The sequence below is a fragment of the Natator depressus genome, chromosome 7, assembly GCF_965152275.1.
Source record: "Natator depressus isolate rNatDep1 chromosome 7, rNatDep2.hap1, whole genome shotgun sequence".
Classification (NCBI taxonomy): Eukaryota; Metazoa; Chordata; order Testudines; family Cheloniidae; genus Natator; species Natator depressus.
In genome coordinates, this window is record NC_134240.1 from 109542377 (window position 1) to 109568138 (window position 25762).

The 25762-nt window shown below is 39.2% G+C and overlaps 2 protein-coding genes across 3 annotated transcripts in view; one reads left to right on the plus strand and one right to left on the minus strand.

The window, feature by feature from the left end:
• The window catches only part of SHTN1 (shootin 1), a 99077-nt gene extending 91163 nt beyond the window's left edge, over positions 1–7914 (plus strand). Inside the window, exon 16 of one of the 2 annotated variants that reach the window (XM_074959274.1) lies at positions 5520–7914. In XM_074959274.1, coding sequence (XP_074815375.1) covers positions 5520–5742 — 223 coding nt within the window. In that variant the 3' untranslated portion in view covers positions 5743–7914. The remainder of the gene's footprint in view (positions 1–5519) is intronic. The other variant, XM_074959273.1, reaches the window with a different exon arrangement.
• Positions 7915–8624: 710 nt separating this feature from the next.
• ENO4 (enolase 4) overlaps positions 8625–25762 on the minus strand; it is a 32568-nt gene continuing 15430 nt past the window's right edge. The window contains exons 8-13 of the mRNA XM_074960040.1: positions 18307–18474; positions 16007–16132; positions 13318–13513; positions 12158–12225; positions 11493–11610; positions 8625–9402 (exon numbers count right to left, since the gene is read on the minus strand). Of these exons, the coding sequence (XP_074816141.1) occupies positions 9191–9402; positions 11493–11610; positions 12158–12225; positions 13318–13513; positions 16007–16132; positions 18307–18474 (888 nt within the window). The 3' untranslated portion in view covers positions 8625–9190. The remainder of the gene's footprint in view (positions 9403–11492; positions 11611–12157; positions 12226–13317; positions 13514–16006; positions 16133–18306; positions 18475–25762) is intronic.

Here is a 25762-nt window from a genome sequence, read left to right on the forward strand (position 1 = left end):
AAAGGTTTTCCGTATGCAGGTTGAACATGAACAATTAAGCTTGAAGAACAAAATGAGGAGGACAATGGGATGTTCTGGAAGTTGAGAATCTTCTTATTTTTAACAAATAGTTTTAAAAGTAGCTGACATAGATTCTCTCTCTCGTGTGTGTGTGTGTGTGTGTGTGTGTGTGTGTGTGTATAAAATGTATAAAAATACCCTAAATTATAGTGCAGATAGTTGACACTGAAACGATATTCAAAACCATTCCGTTTCAGTGACTTTCACTGATTATTCAAGTACATGCTACGGCAGGCATAAAACTGACAATGGTTTTTAGAAAAAGAAAAGGAGTACTTGTGGCACCTTAGAGACTAACCAATTTATCTGAGCATAAGCTTTCGTGAGCTACAGCTCACTTCATCGGATGCATTGGTTAGTCTCTAAGGTGCCACGAGTACTCCTTTTCTTTTTGCGAATACAGACTAACACGGCTGTTACTCTGAAACCAATGGTTTTTAGGTGGTTTGATAGTCCAGCCCACTGACTATGGAGTATTTCTAAAAATTCAGTTCTGTTGAGCATTAAATTCCTTGTAGCTAACTACTACCTGCCTAGGCTTAGGAAAGAACTTCCAACATAGGCAAGGTATTCTATGATTGTATGTTATAAGATTTCTTTCTCCTGGTATTGGCAACTGTCAGAGATAGGAAAAAGAAATAGCTGGACCACTGTTCTAATCCACTGTGGCAATTTCTTCATTCCCGAAACTCACATTTGAAAAGAACTAGAGTGTAAAGAAGGTTTTGTGAAAACTCATTATCTCTATGTACTAATATAACAGGTGTTTGCCTTTAGTCCTTTGAATTTTATTCACTTCTCTGCTACAGATTCTGAAATGTTCTCATATGTATTTCTGCAGCACTTGCTGTGTTAATGCTCTAAGGGTTAATTTACTCTCAGGCTGATGTCTGCCACACCTCTGTAGAGGGCCACAGTTGGCCTGTGCTTCCCTAAATAGCCTGGTGCAGAAGAGGGTCACTGAAGGTGGGTACGGAGACAGGTTACTGATCTGTGATTTGGCCCAAATCCATGGTTTAGGAGTTGTAAAGGGCACATAGGTTGGACCAGTAGCCTGTGGAAAGTTGCATTGCAGCCTTGTGACCTGCCTGTGGATTAAGGGAGATAAATGTCACAAACACTGACCCCGTGTTCAGTTCTGTGCATACAGCCCATTTCCTTAAGTTTTGTAGTACAGGAGTGAATTTCACCTTAGTTTCTGGGGGAGGTTGTAGGAAAGTTTTTTCTTAGGCCTGGTCTACACTGGGGAGGGAGTCGATGTAAGGTACGCAATTTCACCTAAGAGAATAGCATAGCTGAAGTCGACGAATCTTAGGTCGACTTACCTCGCGTCCTCACGGTTTGGGGTTGACTGCCGCTGCTCCCCGTCAACTCTGCTTCCGCCTCTTGCTGCAGTGGATTACAGGAGTCGACGGCAGAGCGATCGGGGATCGATTTATCGTGTCTACATTAGACGCGATAAATCGATCCCCGATAGATCGATCACTGTCCGCCAATCCGGCGGGTAGTGTAGACATACCCTTTAGTAGACAAAGATATGACAAACCAAGTCTCAGGCCTGATCTATACTGGGCGGGAGGGAGGATCGATCTAAGTGACACAACTTCAACTATGTGAATAACGTAGCTGAAGTCGACGTACTTAGATCTACTCACCGCAGTGTCTTCACTGCGATGAGTCAACTGCTGACGCTCCCCCATTGACTCTGCCTGCGTCTCTCACCCTGGTGGAGCACCGGAGTCGACGGGAGAGCACTCGGGTCGATTTGTCGCGTCTAGACTAGATGCAATAAATCAACCCCTGCTGGATCGATCTCTGCCCGCCAATCCGGCGGGTAGTATAGACATACCCTTAGAGACAAGCTCTGAGTAGCTGGAAATTTTCTCTCTTTCGCTAACAGAAATTGGTCCGATAAAACGTATTGCCTCACCCAGCTTGTCTCTCAGGCCCGACACAGCTACAACAATGCTCAAACCTGAACCTGAGTCGCAGGTTTGGTTTCTAGGTAGCGTAAGCTGCAGTGTCCCACACTATGATGTTAATCTAGTCCCAACTTTCATAAAGCTTCAAACCATATTTAGTTTTGGATGAGGACAACGCTCTTTTCAGGGGATTTTGCTTCGATATGGTAAATTAATAGGGAAGTCCTGAAAGCATAGGTTTCAGAGTGGTAGCCGTGTTAGTCTGTATCAGCAGAAAGGAGGAGTCCTTGTGGCACTTTAAATTTATTAGTCTTTAGGGTGCCACAAGGACTCCTGGTTCTTTCTCCTGAAATCATAGTTAGCGTAGAATTGTGTTAATGTCGTCAAACTGTGGGATCGAAACATGAATGTTTCAACCGTGTTTTTTCACTCTCTTAATGTTGTCCTTTTGGGCTTGTGCTTTTGCAAATGATCAGGACTCTGTCCAGACATGTATTTAGGAATCTTTAGCTTTTAATGTCTATAACAAAATGATATAATTAACAGAAAACCAGATTTTAATAATCTTAAAGTTTCAGTGCAAACCAGTGACGAAAAGGAAAATCCACATCAGAGCTGACGGAACTGGTCCTCCGTTTGCCCTGTTATACTGCAGCTGCCCCCAAGGTCAGAATTACTGCAAAAGCAACAGTGGCACTATTTCTCAGATTGACAGTCAGGCATAACTCTTTGTTTTGTTGCTTTTGTTGGCTTGTGTCACGGTGTTAATGTGGGTATTTTTGTGTTAAAATTACAAGCACTCCTGCTCGAAACTGCAGGGGAGCTGACACATTAGACTGCCAGTTATATTACCGTTTATCATGTAAAAATGTATTTAGGTTTCATATAATAGATTAGAAACATTTAGTCGCTTTGAAAAATGTAATGTGTGTGGATTTCCGCACTATTCTGTTGTAAATATGAACTCGGAGAATATTTCAGTCTTCAACACATATTTGCACAACTAATAATTTGAGTTTGACATCCAAAATAAAATTCTGAATGGAAAGATGCTTTGTGTAGAGCTGGAAGTAAATATCTGAGTCAGTTGGATTTGTAGTAATATATATTTTAAAGGCGGTTAACCATATTATGCACTAATTGCTCTCCCAACCTTTATTTGTGGCAATAAAAGTTGATTTTTTTTTTTTTGACAAAGCGTGGAATTTTCTTCGCTTTTTAAAAATGACTTTATATTTACTCTTGGGCTGAAACTATATCATTCCAAATTTCAGCTGTATTTGAACTGTTACGAGTGAGATATATAAATGGGATTTATAATTTAAACAATAACACTCCCTAGCAGCAGTCCTGACAAACTGGTGTAGCTGTGTAGAGGACTTGACGAAGGAAATACTAGTAAAATGAATTGTGAATAGTCCTTCTTTTACACTAGAAAATATAACACTGGACTTAATCACTGGATTTCTCCATTAAACTATTTTATATCGACAGATTTAAATCTTTCATTTTTCTGTCCTTGAAGGTGGTAAATATGATTGCAGTTTTATCCATTTTTATTGTAAGTGAAACAGACTTCAGAGTGTTTGGCTGTGCATCAGTTGTTGGATGGCTGCCACGCACTAATGCAGACTCCCTGCTGTGAGCCCAGTGCAGAATTATACTTTGATTCACCAGATTGTATTAAATAGTCCAGCTGTTGAGATTTGAAAGATAGTTACCTCCGAAGTGAAATAAAAATGAACGTGGCATTTATGGCTTTGACCATTTTTGTAGTGTTGGGCAATCAGCTTTTCAGACGTAGCACTTTCTAAAATAACCCTCTTGTAGTTACACTGCTCTGAAAAGTTTCATTCACTGTAATGTTCAAAATATCCCACCTTGTATTTTCAGCAAAAATAAGCTTGAGTGAGGCATCATTTGCATAAAATAAGCAGCATTTTCCTTCTTCATTTTGTGTGTTTTGACTGTATTCAAGTGAGTCTGCAACTGTATCTATTAGTGCCAATTTCAGAATTAATTAACTTGTACTGAAGCTCTTATGTTAGACATGATGCTTGTGAAGGTTGCTTGAACGTGGAATTTCACTAAATACAAACAACCATGTGCCGTTTGAAATGTAAATGCAAAACATTCGTCTCTTGCGTAAACCAGATGAGAAATTTCACTCTTAGGGTGTAGAATACAAACCTTCAGTACAACTTTGCCATTTCTGTGACTTTACTTGCATCAGTTCAGGTTGCAGAATTTACTATCTCCCTGTCTGTCCGATAGGAGCCCATGAAATCTCATCGCTTGAGTTTGTTGCTGAACCAGGTGTCCTCTCTCCCTGTTGTCTTTCTGTCTCAGACAGTCACATGAGAGGGCAGCTCATAACAGATGGAACCATCACGTTCACTTCTTTTCCTTCTGTAGATTCTAGTTTTTCCTTTCAATACTCAAGTTCACTTACTGACAGCTTGGAGCTGCATTGCTGATTGTGTTGGAGATAGACAAAAAATGGCTCCAGGCAAGCATGTGCAGCTGAACCCAGCAGTCATGTGTAGTTAGCTCTTCCATGAGAGCAGAGCCACCAACTTGTTGGTGAATCTAGGGGTTATCTACATTAGGGATTTTTGCACTGATGTAGTTCATCTGCCCATGCTTACCTAGTCACAGGGATGTAGCTGCCCCAAGTACAGACCCCTTTTGTAGTCTCATTTAGGCGAAGTCATACCAGTGCTAGCCCTATTTTACACTGGTGCAGTTATCTACACTAGGGGGTTGCACACTTGTAACTTCGCTAGTAGAAAACTCCCTAAAGTAGTCAAGTCCTTTCAGTTTGCTTCGTGGTGGTCTCCCTAGGCAAGCACCCACAATATTCTTCCTGTGAGGATCTTCCCACAGCAAACGATCAGAGTATTAGCCTATCTCAAAAAGTGTAGAATCTGGGCCCATTACCCTCTGCATGTTAGTGAATCTCATGGCTGGATTGTCAGAAGTGCTCTTCATTGAGAATGATGCAGAGTGGTGAGCACAATTTGAATATCTGACCATCTCAGTCTACCTCTGTAGCATGTGGCAGAGTTTAGGACATTTAGGCTGTGTTCATCCTCTTTGAGGGGGCAGAATGCAGTTGTGGACAAGAAGCCACGTTCTCCCTACTTCACTACAGGATTATGGTGTGCAAATCCCGAGTTTTATTTACTGCCACCTCCCTGACTGACAAGTAGAACCAAAACCTGGGGTCCAGCTATGAGCTGATGTAGAGAGATCACAGAAAAGAGAATGTCACTTAAAAATGACGTTCTCCTTCATAGTCTGAAAGCCGTTGTTTGCCGCTGTATAACTTAAATTTTCCTAGTTCACTTCTTAAATTCATAGTGTATTTAGTATATTAACTGATGATTATATTTGTCTGTCATTGTCGGTACAATGCAACTATCCTGGTCATCCATGCTGCTAATAATTTAAATACATTTCTGCTCACTTTTGTTCCAAAAATGTGATAAAGAAACCTTTTATCTGTGTATTTATTTATTCTACTTTTCTTCCCAGGTCACCTAGTTACTTGGGATTTGCAAGAAAATCTATTAGCCGTGAAAATCAAACGGAATCGATTGTAGTTTTAGATCCTGTTTCCACCAGTGAAGCACAAACCAAAGACCAGATGCTTGAAAAAATCATAAATCAACACAAGATGAAAGAAGAAAAAAACAAACAATTATATAAAGAAACTACTGTTGATAAAGCAAAAGATTCAGACAGCTCTAACTGCTAATTGTTATGCTAAAAGGCTGAGATTTTTGGAAGTCCTTCTCAGTAAGTGTAAATTGCTTAGGTGAATTGGCAAGGGCTATATTCTGCACTCAGAACTATATTCAGTAATCGCTTACTGAAATGGCCTACTGTATGCAGTTTTGGTATATGCATTAGCAGGTTACATAACTATATACAACTCAAAATCCCTTTTTTGTTTTGGTCTCGTATGTGTATTTTCCTAGATAATAGGTTACTCACAATATTATTTTTTAATTTTATCAAAAAAATCCCACTTTTTTTGTGTGTGTGTTAGCTGGACACTTTGTAAAAGCCAATAAGGGACTGATCCAAAGCCCAGTAAAGTCAGTGGAAAGGCCTCCCTCTGATTTCAGTGGGCTTTGGATCAGGCCCTAAGTAGGTAATCACAAAGAAGTACCTTTCCTCATTTAGACTGGGTAATATCAATAAAAATCAGTTTGAGACACTGCCTTAAAAATGTTTTGATTCCTGTTTAATACAAGGCTTCTACTGATCTCCTCCTCACTAACATCTCCACACAAGCTATTTTAAATCATTTTAAAGCACAAACGTGAAATGGTCTCTCCAGTAAACAGTTGACACGAGCAGTGAAAACAGGCAGTGCGGTTTGCCAGTTTGGTACCAGGAGTTTTGGTAACTGTTTCTAAATTTAGAATGTTAAACTGATGCTTCCTTAGCCTGTGGGAATTGAAACTCTGTTAAGTTCTGATCCCACTTCCATTGAAATCAATGGAAAGACTCCTCTTGATTTCAGTGGAGTGAGGTCCTCAATATAGAGTGGGAATAGGAAAATAATGAACAAGGCCCAATCCTGAAAAGCTGTGCCTATGAGGACATTTCCACTCCCCCTTTACTGGATCACGTGTGACAATACATTCCTGCACATCATTAGACATGTAAATAATCCTTATGCATAGGAGTCCATTGTAGTCTGGCTTTAATGAGCCAACTCCCGCTGAAGTAAATGTAAATCCTTTTGAGTTGAAGAGGAAGGATGGGCCTGTGGTTAATGCACTGGGTTGGGACTTAGGAGATCTGGATTCTGTTCCCAGCTCTGACACAGCTTCCTATATGTTGTTGAGCAAATCACTTAATTTTTCTGTGCCTCAGTTCCCCGTCTTGTTCTCCCAACTTTTGTCCATCTTGTCTGTTTGGATTGTAAACTCTTCAGGGCACAGACAGCACCCAGCACAGTGGGGATCTGAAGTTGGTTGGAGCCTCTTGGGGCTACTGTAATACATAATAAATTTTACTGGACTCCTGTGAGTAAATGTATACAGGATTGGGCCTCTCTGTCAATCTTGCAATTGATCTGCACTCAGAGCTCCCATTGACTTCAAGAGCAGGTCCAGTATTACTAACACACAAACTTACAACATGATCCGTGTAAGCCTTATACTGTGGTGGCATGAGTTGTGTTATCATGTGATAACACAAGTACCACATTTTATCAAGGCCCTTCTCTCCCATGAAGATAGAGCTACAGGTATAAACTTACTCTTCACTACCAATCCCCATTCCATAGACATTTTTAAAAATCAGCACAATATTTCACTCTGCTTGTCGACTACATTGAACAAACAAATGTAATCAGGGATTTATTTTTTAACTTAAACTGAAGATTGGTGTTACTGATGTTGAGTGGTAATATACCTGAATGCACTATTGGAGTTTTTTTTAATGCCCATAAGAAACAGTGATAGTATTTTAACTATTGAAAAGGATGAATGTGTTCAGTTTGTTAGCTTGGCTTTGCATGGAGCTGTCTGGTGCTTCTCTTTTAGAAAGAAAATGATAGTCATGAATGTGGTAGTTGTGCTTTTTTTTTTTTTTGGCATGTTTGGTAAGCAAATCTTGGGGTTGATCTAATTAGTTAACTCAATGTATTTCCTAAATTTAGGGAAATTTGTCACTTTATTGTCTATCTACATTTCTGTGGGTTTTTTAGTAGTTAATTTTACACTTAGGTATCTGTTTGCTTACACTGAATTTAAAATGTAAAATTTTATAAATGTATTTTTCCTCAAATTATTACTACTGCTGTATATGTTAACCGCAAGCTATCCTAAAACAGAAGGTTTTTTTTAAAAAATACTTCTTTTTATGTAAACTATTTCTGTTACACTGATATAAATTATTTCTTTTCACTGTTGCTTATTAAAAAATCTTACTGACAATTTCCCAAACACTGTGAAATCTTGTTATTGTTATTCCTTACTTGAAAATGGGGTAACCTCTTCTACCTGTGCAAAGTGCAGCTCTTTTTGTCTATACTTGGGGTTTACACTGATGTAACTGGCCATCAATTGCTCAAATCAGGACAAAATTCCTGATCTACACCAGGCTGATGAGAGGTGTTGAGGATGTGTTGTGTGATGAAATAGCATAACAGTCAAGTTTCTTTGTTTTCATAAAATGTTTGCTTATTACTTGTCCATAGTTTGTTTGTTCTTATATATAAACCTTAAGGATCATTTTAAAATGAATAGACTGTTATTGTTTAAAAAGTAAATATAGTTATGCAGAGTTGAGAGAAAATAATGCTATTAAAACATCCAGTACTCCAAAATCTTGTTTTGCAGATGATGGGTAAGATTTTCAAAAACTTCTCCCTACTGGCCTAACTCTGTTTCTACTAAAGTCAGTGGGAGCAGAGATAGGTCAATGTGGAGCAGTTTTTGAAAATCCCACACAAAGTATCTTCAGGTAAGTGTTATAGAATATCTAAAAAATAAGAAATGACTTGCTGTGTAGGATTATTTTGTGTTACAAATTTACCCTGGCTAAAATATATAAAGAAATATAAACCCCTATTTTAGTAGTGCAGTGTCTTATAGCAGAATTATAGAGACAGGGTGAGTGGGAAGTAATATCTTTTATTATACCAACTTCTGTTGGTAAGAGAGACACGCTTTTGAGCTTACACAGAGCTCTTCTTGGTCTGGGAAAGTACTCAGTGTGTCCCAGCTAAATACAAGGTGTAGCAGATACAGCAGAATTAGAGCCTAATAAAACATGCACAGGTACAAAAACTATCAAAATAGGATGCGTTTGAGTGAAAACAAAGTAATGCTGAACTTCAGGCATTTAAAAATAGTTTATTGTTAGGTAGATGTAACAGTAGAATTAATGGCAATCAAACAATTGAAGTTTGGTTACTGAGAATTCACTAGAGCTCTCGCCTTATTGCATTGGCACAAGGGGGAACCCCTTGCAACCATGTGGAAACTTAAGTAGGGTTCCACACAAGCACATGATTAACCTCCTCACAGACCTAATGGCATCATCAGAACCTAAAACTCAAAATTTAGGATCCAATCCTGTGTGGTGCTGAGCACCTTCAACTCCTGTTAACTTTAATGAGAGCTGAGGATGCTCAGCACCTTGATGGACTAGACGTTTGATATCAACTTAGTGCCAAACTGTCATTAAGGAAATAATGATGGGTCCATCTTGGTAGCCTCGTTGAGATGCAGTGTACTACCACGTAAGGAAACAGGATTTTGGTCCTGGGCCAGCAGAGGCTGAGAATGCTGCGAAGGCCACGAGTCCTGCTCTATGGGAGGGAGTGCATTGAGAAGTTCTTCCGCTGTTTGTGCCTCTTCAGCAAAATCAACAAATTCATGGTTTTCTCCTAAACCTGCAATGGAAAAAAAGTTCCTTGATTGTTCTAAACAAATTTGCAGACACTACACTAGATTTAAAAAATATAATCCCAAATGATGCATGTATTATGATTAATTTACATAAGTACACAGTTTTAATATGAATGAAAACTCACTACCTCCCTTGGGACTGATCTGCAACTGACAGAGAAGCTAGGCCAGATTGTTAAAGGCATTAAGGTGCCTAGAGATGCTGATAGGTGCTTAATGGGATTTTTAAAAGTGGCAGGGTACCTAACTCCCAGATGCCTTGGCACTTCTGAAAAACCCACTAGTCACCTATCTGCATCTTTAGGTGCCTAAATACTTTCCGCAATCTGGCCCTTAGAGTCTAATGGGGCTAAATGCAGGTGTAGCAGTTCACCAGTACACTGTTGGTTGCAGGATCAGAACCTTGGTCCATAACAGCCTGACTTTGTTAAGCTTCAGGGCATAGTGATAGGCCCATCCCTTCTATGTGGAGATGGGAGTAGTTAGAGGTGGATGTGGACTTTGCTACTCGGGTTTATTACAGCTAGAGCAGTGTTATCTGCAAGAAACTGCTGAAGTTTGCGGTGTATTTTTAAACATTTGTCAGTGCTTGGTATCTTTTTGTTTAGTGTACTAAAGTACTGCATACTAAAATACTGATGAGCCAGTTAAGTTCATACTGCTGTAGTTATGTGTCCCGTCACTTGAAATGCACCTAAGAAAGGTTGTGCTGCACATGCATATTCAGCTAAGTCTCTTTCCTAGTAAAATGGACATGGTGAACTTATATGTGGGCTATTATATTACTATACTGCTGTTAGTTGTTACAGTTTTTACATATGTGTAAAGTAAACTGATTTCATAGATTTTTTTTTTCCCATAGTCCTAGCCAAGACCAATGCAAAAAATGGTGGTGGTAGGGAAAGTAAGTAGGGTGTGGTGTGTGTGTGTGTGTGTGTGTGTGTGTGTGTAAAAAAAAAAAAATCTGAAGTGTTAATAATAGGTAAACATTTTATTTACCAAAAAAAAAAAATTAAACTGGCTGTGTTCCTTTAGCTGCCTCACCCTCTAAATTGAACATAAGGAAGGCTATTACATGGTTGTTGACAGTTATACATATCTTAGACTATAAGAAAAATCTAGAGTTAGTGTAAGTCTAGAAGAATGAAAATATATTACATGCTACACATGTGAATATAAAGTTGTGTGAAAAAAATCTGAGATATGCAAGAAATAATATGCTATCAAAGTGTTAAAGATTTTGGGCTTTTATTCTCTCACTTACACCGGTAAAAATCAGGAGTGACTCCACTGAAGTTAGTGAAGTTATACCAGCATAAAACTGGAGTGAGAGAAGATGTAGGCCATGTCATTCATCCTGGTACATATAAGGAGCACAGGTTTCAGAGTAGCAGCCGTGTTAGTCTGTATCCGTAAAAAGAAAAGGAGTACTCGCAGCACCTTAGAGACTAACAAATTTATTAGAGCATAAGCTTTCGTGAACTACAGCTCACTTCATCAGATGCATCCGCTGTAGCTCACAAAAGCTTATGCTCTAATAAATTTGTTAGTCTCTAAGGTGCCACAAGTACTCCTGTTCTTTATAAGGAGCACAGCTAACGTTGCACATGCATCCTTAACATCAGCATTTCCTGACTTTTGAGTGCTTATTCATGCAACCTGAACTTTCTCAGCATTGTTTTTGTAAAGAATATTACTGTGAAATGGGTTGTAAACTGAAGCTATGGTGGTGACACATCTGCTTTTGACTAAAATTTTCTGTGAGGAGAAACCTTAATTTAATTTTTCTTATTTTTGCCAACATGTGCTTGAAGATTCTAACCAATTAATTCTGCTGAAAAATGTGATGTAGGCTACTCCTCAAGAAGGGGACTATTTTAACATTCAGGTAAACAGATAATCCATTAGGACAACAATATACGTTGTAGCAAGTGCCATCCTAGTTTTTTGTCATTGCTTATTTATAGTCTTTTCATTCCTTTTCCCTCCCGTGGAGCAGTTTCAATCATTCCTCCTGCAATCTTTGTTCTCTTATTCATTGCAAGCTGAAAACAAGAAAGAAAGAAGCTCATACGCAGTGTTCCGTTCTTGGCCAGTTCTTCCTCTATTGCAAGAAGGCGGTTGTATTTGGTCACCCTTTCTCCACGGGAAAGACCTCCCAACTTGATAAACCTGGCACCCAGGCCAACAGCCTTAGGACAAAAAAAGTGCACATTTTAAAATTCCACGGTTTAGCAATGAAGTCACTTTCTTCCTAGTTATTTAACTTGGTGTCCTAAAGTAAACCCCTACTCACAATACTTCTCATCTCTCTATGTGGGAATAAAACCTTCCTTTAGTTAAATGTATAGTTGGAGTTGCACACTAATTATCACTATCATAAGAAATGAAATTTTATTTGCAAATGCAATGTCAATACAAACAGACTATCAGAGCTAAGATGTACTATACAAGATTGTTATTACTACTCAGGTATAATTTCAGTAATTCATTTACATTTTTACAGACTAATGCAAGCAAATAGATAATACACACTTAAGTATGTTCTCTTTATCCTGCTTTGGCTATTTTCTTGCTTTTAAAAATAATAAAAGTTCAAAGATTAACTCTCTGTAAAAGGTGACTTTCTAAGGAAAAAACCCCTTTTAATAGGTTATATGCCTTTCTCCTAAATACCAGTTCATGATAAAAGCATTTAGCTTTTAGCAATTCTGCAACTGAACAGCTTTCAATACATACCAGATCTACAAGGCTATCATCAGAAGATTCTCCAGCTGGACTTCCTAATATGGCAATATGTTTTTGACCTATAGAATAAGAGTTTTTAACCTTCATTAGTAAATATTTTATATATTTCACAAAAATATAGATTTCACTTTTTATACATTAAGTCCTTTGGCTCGCTCTGAGGTTAAGTACAAATAGGGGAAAGATGGAGTAAATGCCCTCCTGATAGAAAAGTACACAATAACATCAGTTTAACTGTTGCAATATAATACCTGTCTGCATTTTTATTATTTCTCTTTTTACCTTGTTAAAACTATTTCCTTTCAGCCTGGCTAAGGTGAGACCGAGCATCTGTGCTCTAATTCTTATAACTACTACAGGCTGAGCTGATCATTCTGGCAGTGTATTCCAGATGATAGAATGGGGTTCTAGGTACTGTATTCTAATTCTAAATGTATTCTCTAGCATAGCAGAAGTGATTTCTCTTCACTATGAAAAGCAGCCCTCCCACCTGGTGTGATTTAAATCCTAAAGCTCACTGTTCATTGATTTTTGACATGGTGGTTTTTTATTTTGTTTTATTTTAGGGAGGAGGGGAACAGTTAGATATATAAAAACGTATCCATCATAAAGTCTCTGGGAACCTATGAAGAACAAAATAAGATATTGACAAATGTAACTCCTCCCCCCTCCCCCCCACAAGCATTACATATAGTAACGACCAAGGGTCAATAACAGAGAATCATTAATTTATCTGTCTAGACTACATTTGTGGACCAATCTGGTTTTGTTTGTTCGTTACAGGTAACATTTCAGCTTCCTCCAGTTCAGCTTTTGTTTGTATGTTTCTTTTTCAGTTCTGGTGTCTGAATATATAAAGTTTAGCCATAGTTTGAAAATATATACACATTCAAGACAGGCACAGTATCACCCAGGTGCATTTGAAGCACTGGAATATATTATAAGGATTCCTTAAATATTTTCAGAATATATGAACTCCTAAATATATTTGGCAATCAAGCCATGAGTTTTAATTTCTTTTAACAAGCACGTCCTAAACTGTCAACTGCTGTATTTAAATGTGAAATATTACATATTTATAGATTGCATAGGTGTAGCTGTCTTATGTATTCATTATTGGGTTTTGAAATTCAGACTTTTCCACTACTCACCATCTAGAAGTCGGGTAAGTTCAGTGAGGTCAGATATCTTGGTTTGATTTGTATATTTTATTATAAGGCCACTGCATTTTGGTACGTTTATATTTTGATCCTCCACAAGTTTAGAAATACTTTTGGCTGCATCTTCTGCAATCAAATAACATCTGGAACCAACAGCATTACATATATTGCTCCATTGCTGGCCATCCTGGGTAAACAGTAAAGTAAATAATTAGTTGTTTAAAGGACAAATTTAGAAAAACAATAAAAAAAATGTTGAGGGGTGAAAATAAGGTGGTGGTGGGGGGCACAGGGAACACCAAGTATGAAATCTTGACCTCACTAACGTTGATGGCAAAGCAGCCATTGACTTCAGTGGGACCAGGATTTCGCCCCAGGGCTATCATTCACACAGAGAAATTATTTTTATTAGCGGACACAAATCAAATATATCACTGGCATTTTGTTTGGCTATAGGGATTTTGCTAAAGGCAAGAAGAGAGCTAGTCACAGGTAAAAAGCATGAGCTAATATATTACTGCAAAATGAATTGAATGTAGGTGTCTGCTACCCAGATTACACTCCTGCAGACTTGGGTTAAAGGAAAACTAATGGAATATAAAATAGTTTCCAGGCACTTGATCCAATATAAAATATGGCTAAATAGCTAGAAATTATTTATTTTAAAATCTATATCTCATTTAAATATGAAATAGTGAAACAGGAAGTAGCCATATAATCGGCCTGATGACATGTATCAAGACAGGAAGATAAGAGCTGCAGTCAGACTCAGAGAGAACAGCAAATAAAGTTTGCCTTTTTTCTGTTCACAAATTATCTGTGAATAGATGGTAAAATTCTCAGATGTATTTGAGGTTTGTGAATTTCCTCAGTTCATAATTCTTGCTCTATATCAATCACACAGAATCTGTATCTGTACTTAGAAATTTGCACTATGTGGGGCTCCAATTCAGCAAAGCTTTTAAGCACATGCTTAAGTCACATTGAAGATAATGGCACTTAAGCACATGCCTAAAGTTAAGCACTCACTAAAGTGTTTTGCTGTATAAGAATGGACGGAGGAAATGGGTCCAGATTAGTGATAATTCTAAAATGCTCAAATGTTTGTGGAAAAGCTGTGTTGTGAATAAACTTTGTCATTCGTTTTTGTTAAACAGTGAACTATTTTAAGGTGTCCCATATTCAGTTTTTGATATTCTGCAGATTTCTATATTGAAAGCACGTAACTTCATCACAGCAGCTGTCAGGGGAAGTTGGAAGTTTTGGCAGCTAAGGAACAATCTGGGCTTCTGGCACCTTGGGAAGGGCGTGAATCAGTTTAGAACTCTGAGAGAAGCAAAGCTAGCTATACATTTCTGCTAGGATGATCAGCAATGAAATTGTTTTAAACGTTCATATTTAAATGGTCACCTTTAGGTTTCAGAGTCAACTCATTGAGATGAATGGGGCAGTTCACTCCTCTCAGAGCTATTGTTTCAGGCTATGGGCAGATTCAGGAAGACAACATTGCATTGGTTTACCCTTGGTTCACATTTTTAAGGTTTTCTTCATAAGCATGAAGGCTAGAAAGCTACATTGTTTTTAAATGAAAGTTTAGGGATTCGGTGCACAATTCTGCTCCGAAGGATAGATTCCACATTAAATTATGTGGCTGCAGAACAGTGGAAAATATATTTCCATGGCTATAGTTGGGGTTTTGTCTTTTTGAAATATAGCAAACCTATATATTAACATAATTAGAAACAATGATAAAACCATTGATATTTAAATGTATAAAATCTGTCCCTTTCATCCATATAAATATCTTAATATCATATTTAATATTCTACTTATAATTTATTGGCCAAATCCATTTGTCTCTTCTAATTTTGATTTTATTGGTAGTTAAATCTAATGTTAATATACTCCAGTTAATTCTATGTGGTTCTACCACTCCTTTTAATGCTGTTGAGCAGCACTGTCAAATACAGGTTTATATTGCAGTATGAGTGTAAATGTTGGTGCGATAGTATCATAGCAACTTATTACTAAATGACTCTTAGGAATGTACAGCTATGTCTAATTCTTTTTTCCTGCTTCAAGTAGTTTTTCACTTTTGCAATGTATCTAAAATACTATGAGCACCCAAGAAAGGATGTGTAATTTAAAATGACAGCGGCTTAGCAAGTAGAATCTGCCAGAACTTCATTTTCATTTAATTCTTTAAAACACATTATATATTGTATATCTGCATTATGCTCACACTAATCAGGATTAATTTCTATCAAGTGTCATGTCAAATGTATATAAACTAAGGGCCATATTACCAATTTGTGGACATGTGAATGAAGTCTGACATAAATTTTCATTCTGTGTGTCTCCAAGAGAGTGAAAAATGCCACTTTTTCCTTATGGTTTTAATTTTTGGTAAACACATGCAAGCTCAGTGAAATTCCTTCCACGGTTCCTGATGAGTACACAAGGCCTGTGCAGAGAGTTAACATATGGCCTATGCATCACATTTGTACAACTTAAGCTCTCAGAATGGGGATTAAGTAGTATATAGGTGGTGTATAAATGGTGTACTGGCCCTCTGGATAGGTGTGAATTTCACCCACGAGTGTTTATGTATGGCTTCTTATTTCCCTTAGAAAATATATTTCCCAAAGCATAATCTAAAAGCTTTCAAAATATCTCTTACCTCTTTCCTCAGGGGATCTACTAATGCAATAATAGAGGGGTATTTATTAATTAGGTCCACATACATATCGACCATTTCATCAGGACTCTTGAGTGTTCCAGTCAGTATTTCATATTTTCCTTTGGTCTAAAAACATAAGTTAAATGTGTAAAAGATAAAAACGGTAGCAATTTTGTGGTAAACAATTTCCACGCAATCATGCAGATCCAGTGGCCACAAAACCCACCCAAGGTGAATGCAGGGTACATAGCCCTTACTTCAGTCCACAGACCATTAGCTATTTACTCAGGCTTTGTGTGAGGTGGATGGAGTTTACCTCTTGCTATTTTTAGACCTCTGCATGTCCAAGGCAGTGTTGCCAACTCCCGTGATTTTATTGTGAGCTTTTCACACACATACCCCACACAAAGTTTCTAGCCTTAATAAGTGCAGAAAAAAGCTTGAAAACATGAAATGAGCGCACTCTAAAGGCTCAGAAACCAGAGGGCAAAGAAAAAAGCAAAATATATTGTTTTTATGCCATTCTTGTGATTTGTGGGACCTGACTCATGATTTTTGCACGCTTGAGGTTGGCAATACTGTCTAGGTAGAGGTAGAATTAATGGCAGAATGTCAAACTGCAGGAGAACTTCTAGCTTTCATCACCTTCACATACCATTAATGTTATGACAGTTCCCGTTGTTTCATCATTTAAGGTTCTGTTCATCTTAAAATAGGATTTGTGTGTGTGCCAAATTGGCCTCAGTTGGCACAGTTTCTGTTACACACCACAAGCGTCTTATAAAATGTCTGATATTAACAATGAAGGGTTTCTGTCATTGACAGCACTCAGAACATAAAAAAACTAATTAAATACTAAGCCAGACAGAATAGCACATAACCTTTTCTAAATAAAAAGCATCCTGATTGATTTCTAAACTTTAAAAACACCCAAAAAATACTTTTCAAAATTTCAGCCTGAGGTAAATAAATCTGACCAAGTTATAAACACTGCTAAAATAGGAATATGTCATAGAAATGTTGACAGCCAATTATAAGAGTGCCACATATTCCTGTTCAATAGGTGAAGTTGTTCCAAGCAATAACAGGTCTTTGAGTACATCTACACTGCAAGAAAACAAAAAACCTGCAGCAACAAGTCTCAGAGACTGGGTCAACTAACTTGGGTTCACAGGGCTTGTGCTACAGGACTAAAAATAGCAGTGTAGCCACTCCTGCTAGGCTGGAGCCTGGTTCTAAGACTCACCCCCCTCACTGGGTCTCAGAGCTCAGGCTTCAGCCCCAGCAGGAACACCTAGACTGCTATTTTTAGCCCTGTCATGGGCCCACATCTGAGACTCGCTGCTGCACATTTTTTTGTTTTACAGAGTAGATTGTACCCTACACCTTGATGTGTGTGTATAGCCTTAAAACATAACAGGTGTTATACAATAAAATACGGGGGCAGGGGAAGAATAGTGTGAATGGATTACAGCAGGAATCCATTACTTTGCAGAATATGAAGATATTTAGACATTTAAAGGCAAGAGGGGGTGGAAGCTAGGCATATAATTAATCTGCACATTGGTATGAGCGAAGGCTCTTTTGGAAACTTGGACTCTCATCCAGCTTAGGTCATAAGTGCAATGAATTTGGCTTGCTCAATTTAACTAGTAATGAATATTTGTCCATTAAAGCAGTTTGCTACGATTGATCAGAAAAGTCTCAAACAAAGAAAAATAAGAGTGAGCTGGCTGGCACAATTAGCTTTTCAGTGTTTAAGTTCTCAAGGCCAAATCCTGAATAATGGACCACACCCCACATGAAAAGGGATGGATGATTTCGTCACAACTGTCCCAAGTGTCTCTGAAGTGAGCCACAGCTGCTACGCCAGGTCATAAGGAGGAATAGCTGCCATGGCCCATTGTGCCTTGCTCCATGCAAGGTTTTATTCCTGTGGACCCATTCTGTTAGTAGGTATGGGTATATCTCATCACACTAGCTGCCCCTTGTTCCCCATGTTCATATGCAGAGAGTCACTACAGAGCTCTGCTGCATAGTACACAAGGGGATGAGACAACTGAGTGGTCTCCCTGAAGCTTGCTTCCCTCCATTCACCCATAACATTTTTGCTGTCTTGGGTGGTGCACACCACCGGGGGCCTCATGTTCAAAGCCTCGTGTATCAGGGCAGAAGACTTGTGTTTGTTGTATGTTTGTACACTGCCAACACAATGCGGTTGTGACATCTATGTGCTACCACAAAACAAATAAGCAATCACTTTAAAATCAGTTAAAGAAGAGAGATTAAAAATAACTTACATAGTCCATCAATTCATGAGCAGCACAGTTTATTGCTAAATGTACATCTATTCCTAGTTCCAGACCGAGATTCCTGCAAGCCGTTTGCATTAATATCAGAGGTTGTTCTAGACTCTCACACCCTGTTATTAAGCACCCCAAATGGGATATTCTCTTTAAAACTGGTGGCTGGAAATAAAACAGAAACAATATCTGTATTAACATATATGTAGCTACAGGACAGTAGGATTTCAGTCAACATCAGCTCAGAAAAATATAATGTTCTCCTCTCACAAATGATACTGAAAACCTTATGGACAATACACTATGTAATGAGAGGTTCCCAAAAGCTGGTCCATGGAAGGAAGGCTAGCCTGAAAACTATGGCTGGTCCCATGGTTCTGGCTCACCTGTTTCCAGCTGCTATAGTTCATTAAAAGACAGCCAAAATACTGTAAAGGCTCTCTTAATATTGCCTTTCCATATAAGCAAATTTTGTAATTGCCAAAAGTCTGTTATGAAATTACAAATAGAAGTTGGTCTGCACATCTGTGATTGCCCTGTGGATCCCCTCCCCTCCCAATCTCCATTAAGAAGTGGTGAATGCTATGAAAAAGTTTCCCTTGTTATAGATCATGCCTTTTCCTTCCAACTGTCATTTACATTTCAAACTCACTTCCCACTCAGTTATCCTCATCCGGTACCTCAACGTGACACTACTGGAACATTCAAGACATAGTACAGCTCTTTCAAGCCCTCATGAGGAAAGAAAATGTTGCAGGAAATATAGCTATGGTATGGTTTTTATCTTGTTGAACATCAGGCATAATGTTTCTGATGTGGGAATATACTAGCCATACGCAGATTGGCACTAAATCAAGTATCTCAGCTCTGCTTTGGTGTTTAACCAGCTACAAAAGTTGTGTTGCTTTATAAACTCTACTGCTATAAATGTTATGTAATAAATGAGTGTTGTAGCCATGTTAGTCCCAGGATATTAGAGAGACAAGATGGGTGAGGTAATAACTTTTATTAGACCAACTTCTGTTGGTAATACAGACAAGCTTTCGAGCTTACATAGTCCCATGAGGTCCCTGAAGGAGAGTTCTATGTCTATGTAATAAATAAGTTATTCTTAACAACAGGTATACGTACTGATACCCTCAGAACTTCAGATTCCCCCCTCTACCTTGATGTAGAGCCTTTGTACTACAAATTCATTTGTGAGTGCTCTGTCCCACAATGCAACTTGGATTCCTTCATGTGCAGCAGCCCATGCTTGTCAGCAGGTTACAGTGCATACTACTGAATATACTAGAAAGTATAGCTGAAATCTTAGACTGGTAAACTGTTGCTACCACCTAAACAGATTGAATGACATCATGAGGTTGCCAAGGTAACTCAGCAGAACTGGGTTCTGTTGAGGAGAGAGTTAGTTGGGAAGGTGACACAGTGTCTCTGCCTAAACTCAAGAGGTCTTGAAGGAGTAAGACCCATAAGAAGGAGCAGAAGACTAGCTACAGAGACTGAGTTGGGGACCTTCTCTCAAATATAAAATTTGGAGAGATGGGTACAGTTCAGATTACTGTGAGAGAGAGAGAGAGAGAGTGAGAGTCTTGTACCAGATGGAAGAAGTGAAAAGGCAATTTATTTCACTCATAGTTATCTAGATATAGCATTAAGATAAGAATATGATCCTGCAACGGATAGTGCATGAGTCCACCTGAATGCTATCATATTCCCAGGATAAGGCTTAAGTTTGTATTTTCATATGATTTCTCTAAATTTTCTTTTCAATTTCTTTATTTTTGCTTCCTCCTGCAGCCTGGTCTACACCTAAAACTTAGGTTGACCTAACTGTCACTAAGAGAAGTAGTTAAGCTGACCTAAGCCCCAGTACAGATACCGCTAAGGTTACATCTACGTTGCAATTAGACACCCGTGGCTGGTCTGTGTCAGCTGACTTGAGCTCGCAAGGATTGGGCTTGCAGGGCTGTGTAATTGTGGTATAGATGTTCAGGTTTGGGCTGGAGCCCAAGTTTTCAGACACTTCAAGAGAGGAGGGCCCCAGAGCTCAAGATCCAGCCCTAGTCCAAACATCTACACTGCAGTTTTAGGGTATGTCTATACTACCCTCCGGTTTGGCGGGCAGCGATCAATCCAGCGGGGGTCAATTTATCGCATCTAGTCTAGATGCGATAAATAGACCCCCCCGAGCGCTCTCCCGTTGACTTCTGTACTCCGCCACCGCGAGAGGTGCAGGCAGAGTCGACAGGGGAGGTTTTATCAACCTTTTCAGGCTAAAAATGAATGAAACCAAAAAACCCACCTTCTATATTAAGCAAAAGCCCCAAAACTTCAGTATAACAATCCTCACCCCAAAATCTATTTTAATAGCTTTGATTTTAATTGTTTATAATACCTAAATAGAAGCTTGACAATACTATTTTCTACTAGTTTCAGAGGGGTGTGGTAAATCAAAGGTAGAGTGGGTTCCCAGGCAGCTGTGCTGCCAAGGATAGGAAGCAACACAAAGGGACAATCCTTACATGCAGTTGTCTCAAGGATCTATGTAGTGAGAGGGTCATGCTCTTTGCCTCCTCACTGGCCTCCCAAATCCCTCCCCTATGCATATGATGCATCGGGGCTCCCTGTGATGAACTACGTGGAGTATCCCCTCATGGCTTTTTTTGCGGGGGGGAGGGAGGAGGAGGGGGAAGTGTTAGCTAATAGAATCCAAAAAAACACTTCCTATTAGATTATACAAAATGTGTCCTATCTGGAATTTAGAAGTCTTGACTTTGACCTTTTAAAGGGGCCGCTGTAAACGAACATTTTATAACGTAGAATGTTTGGGCTTCCTGTTGTTCATGATAATCCTCTGGAAGCTTAAAACTAAAATATGTTTTCTTACCAGAGCTTTTTTCACTGCACTACGCGCACTGCCTTTTTTACTATCTGCTAGCTGAGGGTTGGACTGTTGGCATTGAAGAAAAAGCAATGAAGCAGTTTTGTTTGGGAAAATCCAAGAATTACATAATTATTTCAGGAAGAGAAACGAAAAAAAAAAAGAGTTGATCAAACTTTGATCTCATAACATTAAGTGTACTCCTTTAGGTTTAGAAAACATTATTTTGGAAAACATAGAAGAGGAGTATTCTGTGTATAGTACAAAGTAATGATATTGTTTTGTACCACACAATAACTCCTCTCCAAATGTTCATTTCAATGAAGAATGTGCGTTGCTGCTTTTTCCAGAAAATTTTCACTTTCTGTGCCAACTGCATATGTTCTCCCAAAAGTGTGGATCTGGACTGACTATGCACCTGAAGAATAACTAGGGCCCCAATCCTGCAAAAAATGTATGCACACACTTAACTTTACACACTTTGTCAATAATCCTACTGACTTTAGTAGAACTATTTTGTGTGTAAAGTTAAACGTGCCTTTGCAGGAGCAGGGTCATTTCTTTTACATTGTACTTATGCTGGAATGTGTTTTCTTCTTATTGCAGTTTTTCTTGTAAGGATAATGGAATAGAGGGTTGTCTCGTGTTTGTGAAAATGTTCTATTCTACATTTCTGATTAAAGTTCAATGTCACCAAACAGGGGTTTGTTTGTGTGTGTGTGTGAGAGAGAGAGAGAGAGACAAATGGCAAAAGACATTGTTAACGCACTTAAGTTGCCTGGTTCATGCCCTTCCAGAATGTCAAGTGCAGTGAAACTAAAACTTCTGAAAACCAGGAAATACAGAATTAAGGTAAATACCCCCTAGAGCTGGCAATAACCACTGGAAATTATCTGTATGCATTCTAGCTGGGTTCACTGTGTAGTGTAGCTGTACTAAATGCTGGAAGAATAAAATGTAGTAGCTTGGAAGAGCTGTGATTCTGATATGAAGAGATCTGGGTCTGAGTCCCCTCATGTATGTTGTCAAAGGAGAGAGATTTATGGATACCTTGAGGTTCCAATCCGCATCATTTCAATACAGAATTGTGTAGGTTGTGTCAGTAGGGCACTGGGGTCTTCTTGCCATGGGTATTGACAGTAGAAGGGTGGGATATGAAAGAACTCTGTGGATTTAATGTTGGGTAGGGGAAAATATAGGTTTAGGTGGTATCTTATGTGCAAGTGTGAAGGAGTTGTAAAATTTGACAACTGTGATACTCTGTCAGGGGAGTAGGCTGTGTGTTTGGGCATAGGGCAAGTCCAGGTAGCGCTTGGGAGTGTGTGTATTATGGGCACCACTCAGAGAGAGTACAATTAAGGCTGCATGAGTATTTACCTGAACTCTTATTTCCTGGCTTTCAGATGTCTGAGTTTTGATGAACTCGATGTTCTGGAAGTGCACAAAATATCATCAGGCAAACTTACCTCTGTGTTAACAAAGTTTATTGCCATTTTCTAATTTTTTTAAACAAAGAGAAATGTTTAAGAACATAAGAACGGCCATACTGGGTCAGACCAAAGGTCCATCCAGCCCAGTATCCTGTCTACTGACGGTGGCCAATGCCAGGTGCCCCAGAGGGAGTGAACCTAACAGGTAATGATCTAGTGATCTCTCTCCTGCCATCCATCTCCTCCCTCTGACAAACAGAGGCTAGGGAAACCATTCCTTACTCATCCTGGCCATTAATGGACTTAACCTCCATGAATTGATCCAGATCTCTTTTAAACCCTGTTATAGTCCTAGCCTTCACAACCTCCTCAGGCAAGGAGTTCCACAGGTTGACTGTGCGCTGAGTGAAGAAGAACTTCCTTTTATTTGTTTTAAACCTGCTACCCATTAATTTCACTTGGTGGCCCCCCAGTTCTTCTATTATGGGAACAAGTAAATAACTTTTACTTATTCACTTTCTCCACATCACTCACGATTTTATATACCTCTATCATATCCCCCTTAGTCTCCTCTTTTTCAAGCTGAAAAGTCCTAGCCTCTTTAATCTCTCTTCATATGGGACCTGTTCCAAATCCCTAATCATTTTAGTTGCCCTTTTCTGAACCTTTTCTAATGCCACATCTGTATGCAGTATTCAAGATGTGGGCATACCATGGATTTATATAAGGGCAATAAGATATTCCCCGTCTTATTCTCTATCCCTTTTTTAATGATTCCTAACATCCCGTTTGCTTTTTTGACTGCCGCTGCACACTGCATGGACGTCTTCAGAGAACTATCCATGATGACTCCAAGATCTTTCTCCTGATTAGTTGTAGCTAAATTAGCCCCCATCATATTGTATGTATAGTTGGGGTTATTTTTTCCAATGTGCATTACTTTACATTTATCCACATGAAATTTCATTTGCGATTTTGTTGCCCAATCACTTAGTTTTGTGCGATCTTTTTGAAGTTCTTCACAGTCTGCTTTGGTCTTAACTATCTTGAGCAGTCTAGTATCATCTGCAAACTTTGCCACCTCACTGTTTACCCCTTTCTCCAGATCATTTATGAATAAGTTGAATAGGATTGGTAAATGATCTGGAGAAAGGGGTTTGTTGGTAGATGTTTGTGTTCATTCAGACAGTTGTAGTTTTCACCTAGGTTTGTACCGGATATGCTTCTGTGGCTAGGTAATAATTAAAAACCCATAGTTTTACATAGTGCTTTTCATCACTAGACTTCAAAGAACTTTGTCATTATCCCCATTTTACAGATGGGACATTGAGAGGTGAAGTGACTTGCCTACAGTCTCCCAGCAGGCCAGTGGAAGAGCTAGGAACAGTCCCAGTTCAGTAGTCTTCCACTAGATCACATAGTTGCAATGTGATTCTTCATAGCTCCTCCCCATTCTGTACATTTTATTGTTGTGGAATAGGGATAATGTTGTGCTTTGAAATGTTTGCAATGTGTAGTTGCTACCAAGGCCGGTCATAGAAAACTTATCCATGGTCTACGTCCCCAAACCTTGACAGTTTTAACGCATGGTGGTTACAATAACTTTGAGTGTGAGAGACTGGTGTGTTTCACTCCTTCTCCACCCTCTATCCCACCATTCCTCACAACATATAGCCCTTCCACCAACATTTCCAGCTCCCCCTCCCCAACCTTCCCCATCCCATTAAGCCATTAGTTAGCACTTCAAAAGCCAGAAGTTGCTCCTTCCTATCTCCTGCCCTGTACTGCTGCATGCATATATCACAGGCAGCAGCTTACTGGAAGGTGGCACACCACCTTAGTTATATAGCCCAAGCTGCACTGAGCTGGCTCCTCACTCCCACTACCCATCCCAAGCTGGGACTCTGCCCCTGCTTCAGTCAGGCTTCCCCAGCCATGCCCCAGCTCCACCCAATCCAAGCCTCCTCCAAACCAGGCTCCCTCTACCACACAGTCTGGCTAGCCCTGCCCATTCACACCCACTCCACACACAGGTGAGGTGTATGTTAACTACTCATTTTCTAGATTTCAGGGAGAGGAGCTCAGACACCTAAAGACGAGCAGGGTCCTCCAGATCCCGGAATACACAGCCAGCAATGGTGTAGAGCTCCACCACAGTCCAACATGTACACAGAAGGGCTGACAAGTCCACAGTTCCCTAAAACCCCAACTTCGTCTCCTACCCCTCATATTCTCCAACCCCTCCTGTCTTTTCCTTTCCCACCCCCCAGTTCCGGCCCTCTCCTCTTTAGCTGAGTCCCCAAGCCCTCTTCCCTTCCCTCCACCCATTTCCATTGATCTCCCCTCCCCATAATACTCCCATCCCTCACTGAAGACCCAAACCTCTCTTCCCTTGTTACCACTTACTCTTGCACCCGTCACCCCTTCCTTCCCAGTGAGCACTCACATGTGTAATTTATTTTCTTTTCAAAAATAGTCACAGCACCTTCTGAGTACTCTGCTGCACTTAAATTACATATCGCAAAAAACACCCTTGACAGAAGCAGATTTTTCACAACTGTTTACAGTTCATGCTTAGATTTCTGCCTAGGGTGGATTTCAAACTTCAAAATTGCTAGAATCTGTGAACTTCATAAAACACTATTTTTTGTTTGTACTTTTCTTGGAACTGTATCTCGGAAAACCTTTGTTAAATGGTTCCAAATTTGGGTCACTGACCTTACCTCACCGCCCCCTTCAAAAAACCAAATTTGAAGGCGATCTAATTACCCTACAGATTTTAGGGCACTTAGAACAATCAAGCTTTAAACAGAAAGCTGGCCTTAATCTTAACTATAGTAGAGCTATTGCTCTGCTATAATGTGTGTATAATATATGGGTGTGTGAAATAAATGCATTTACTATATTGTGCCTAGGGTGACCAGATAGCAAGTGTGAAAAATCAGGACACTTTTTTTTCAGGGGGAGGCGGGGAAGGGATAGTTGGGTATATAAGACAAAGCCCCTAATATCGGGGCTCATACTATCAGGAAGTGTGGTTACCCTAATGCCACAAAACTGATAGAAATGTGATACAAGGCCCGTTTTTCAATATACACAGGTAACAGATATGAATGTCAAATAATAAATCTTATGTTCA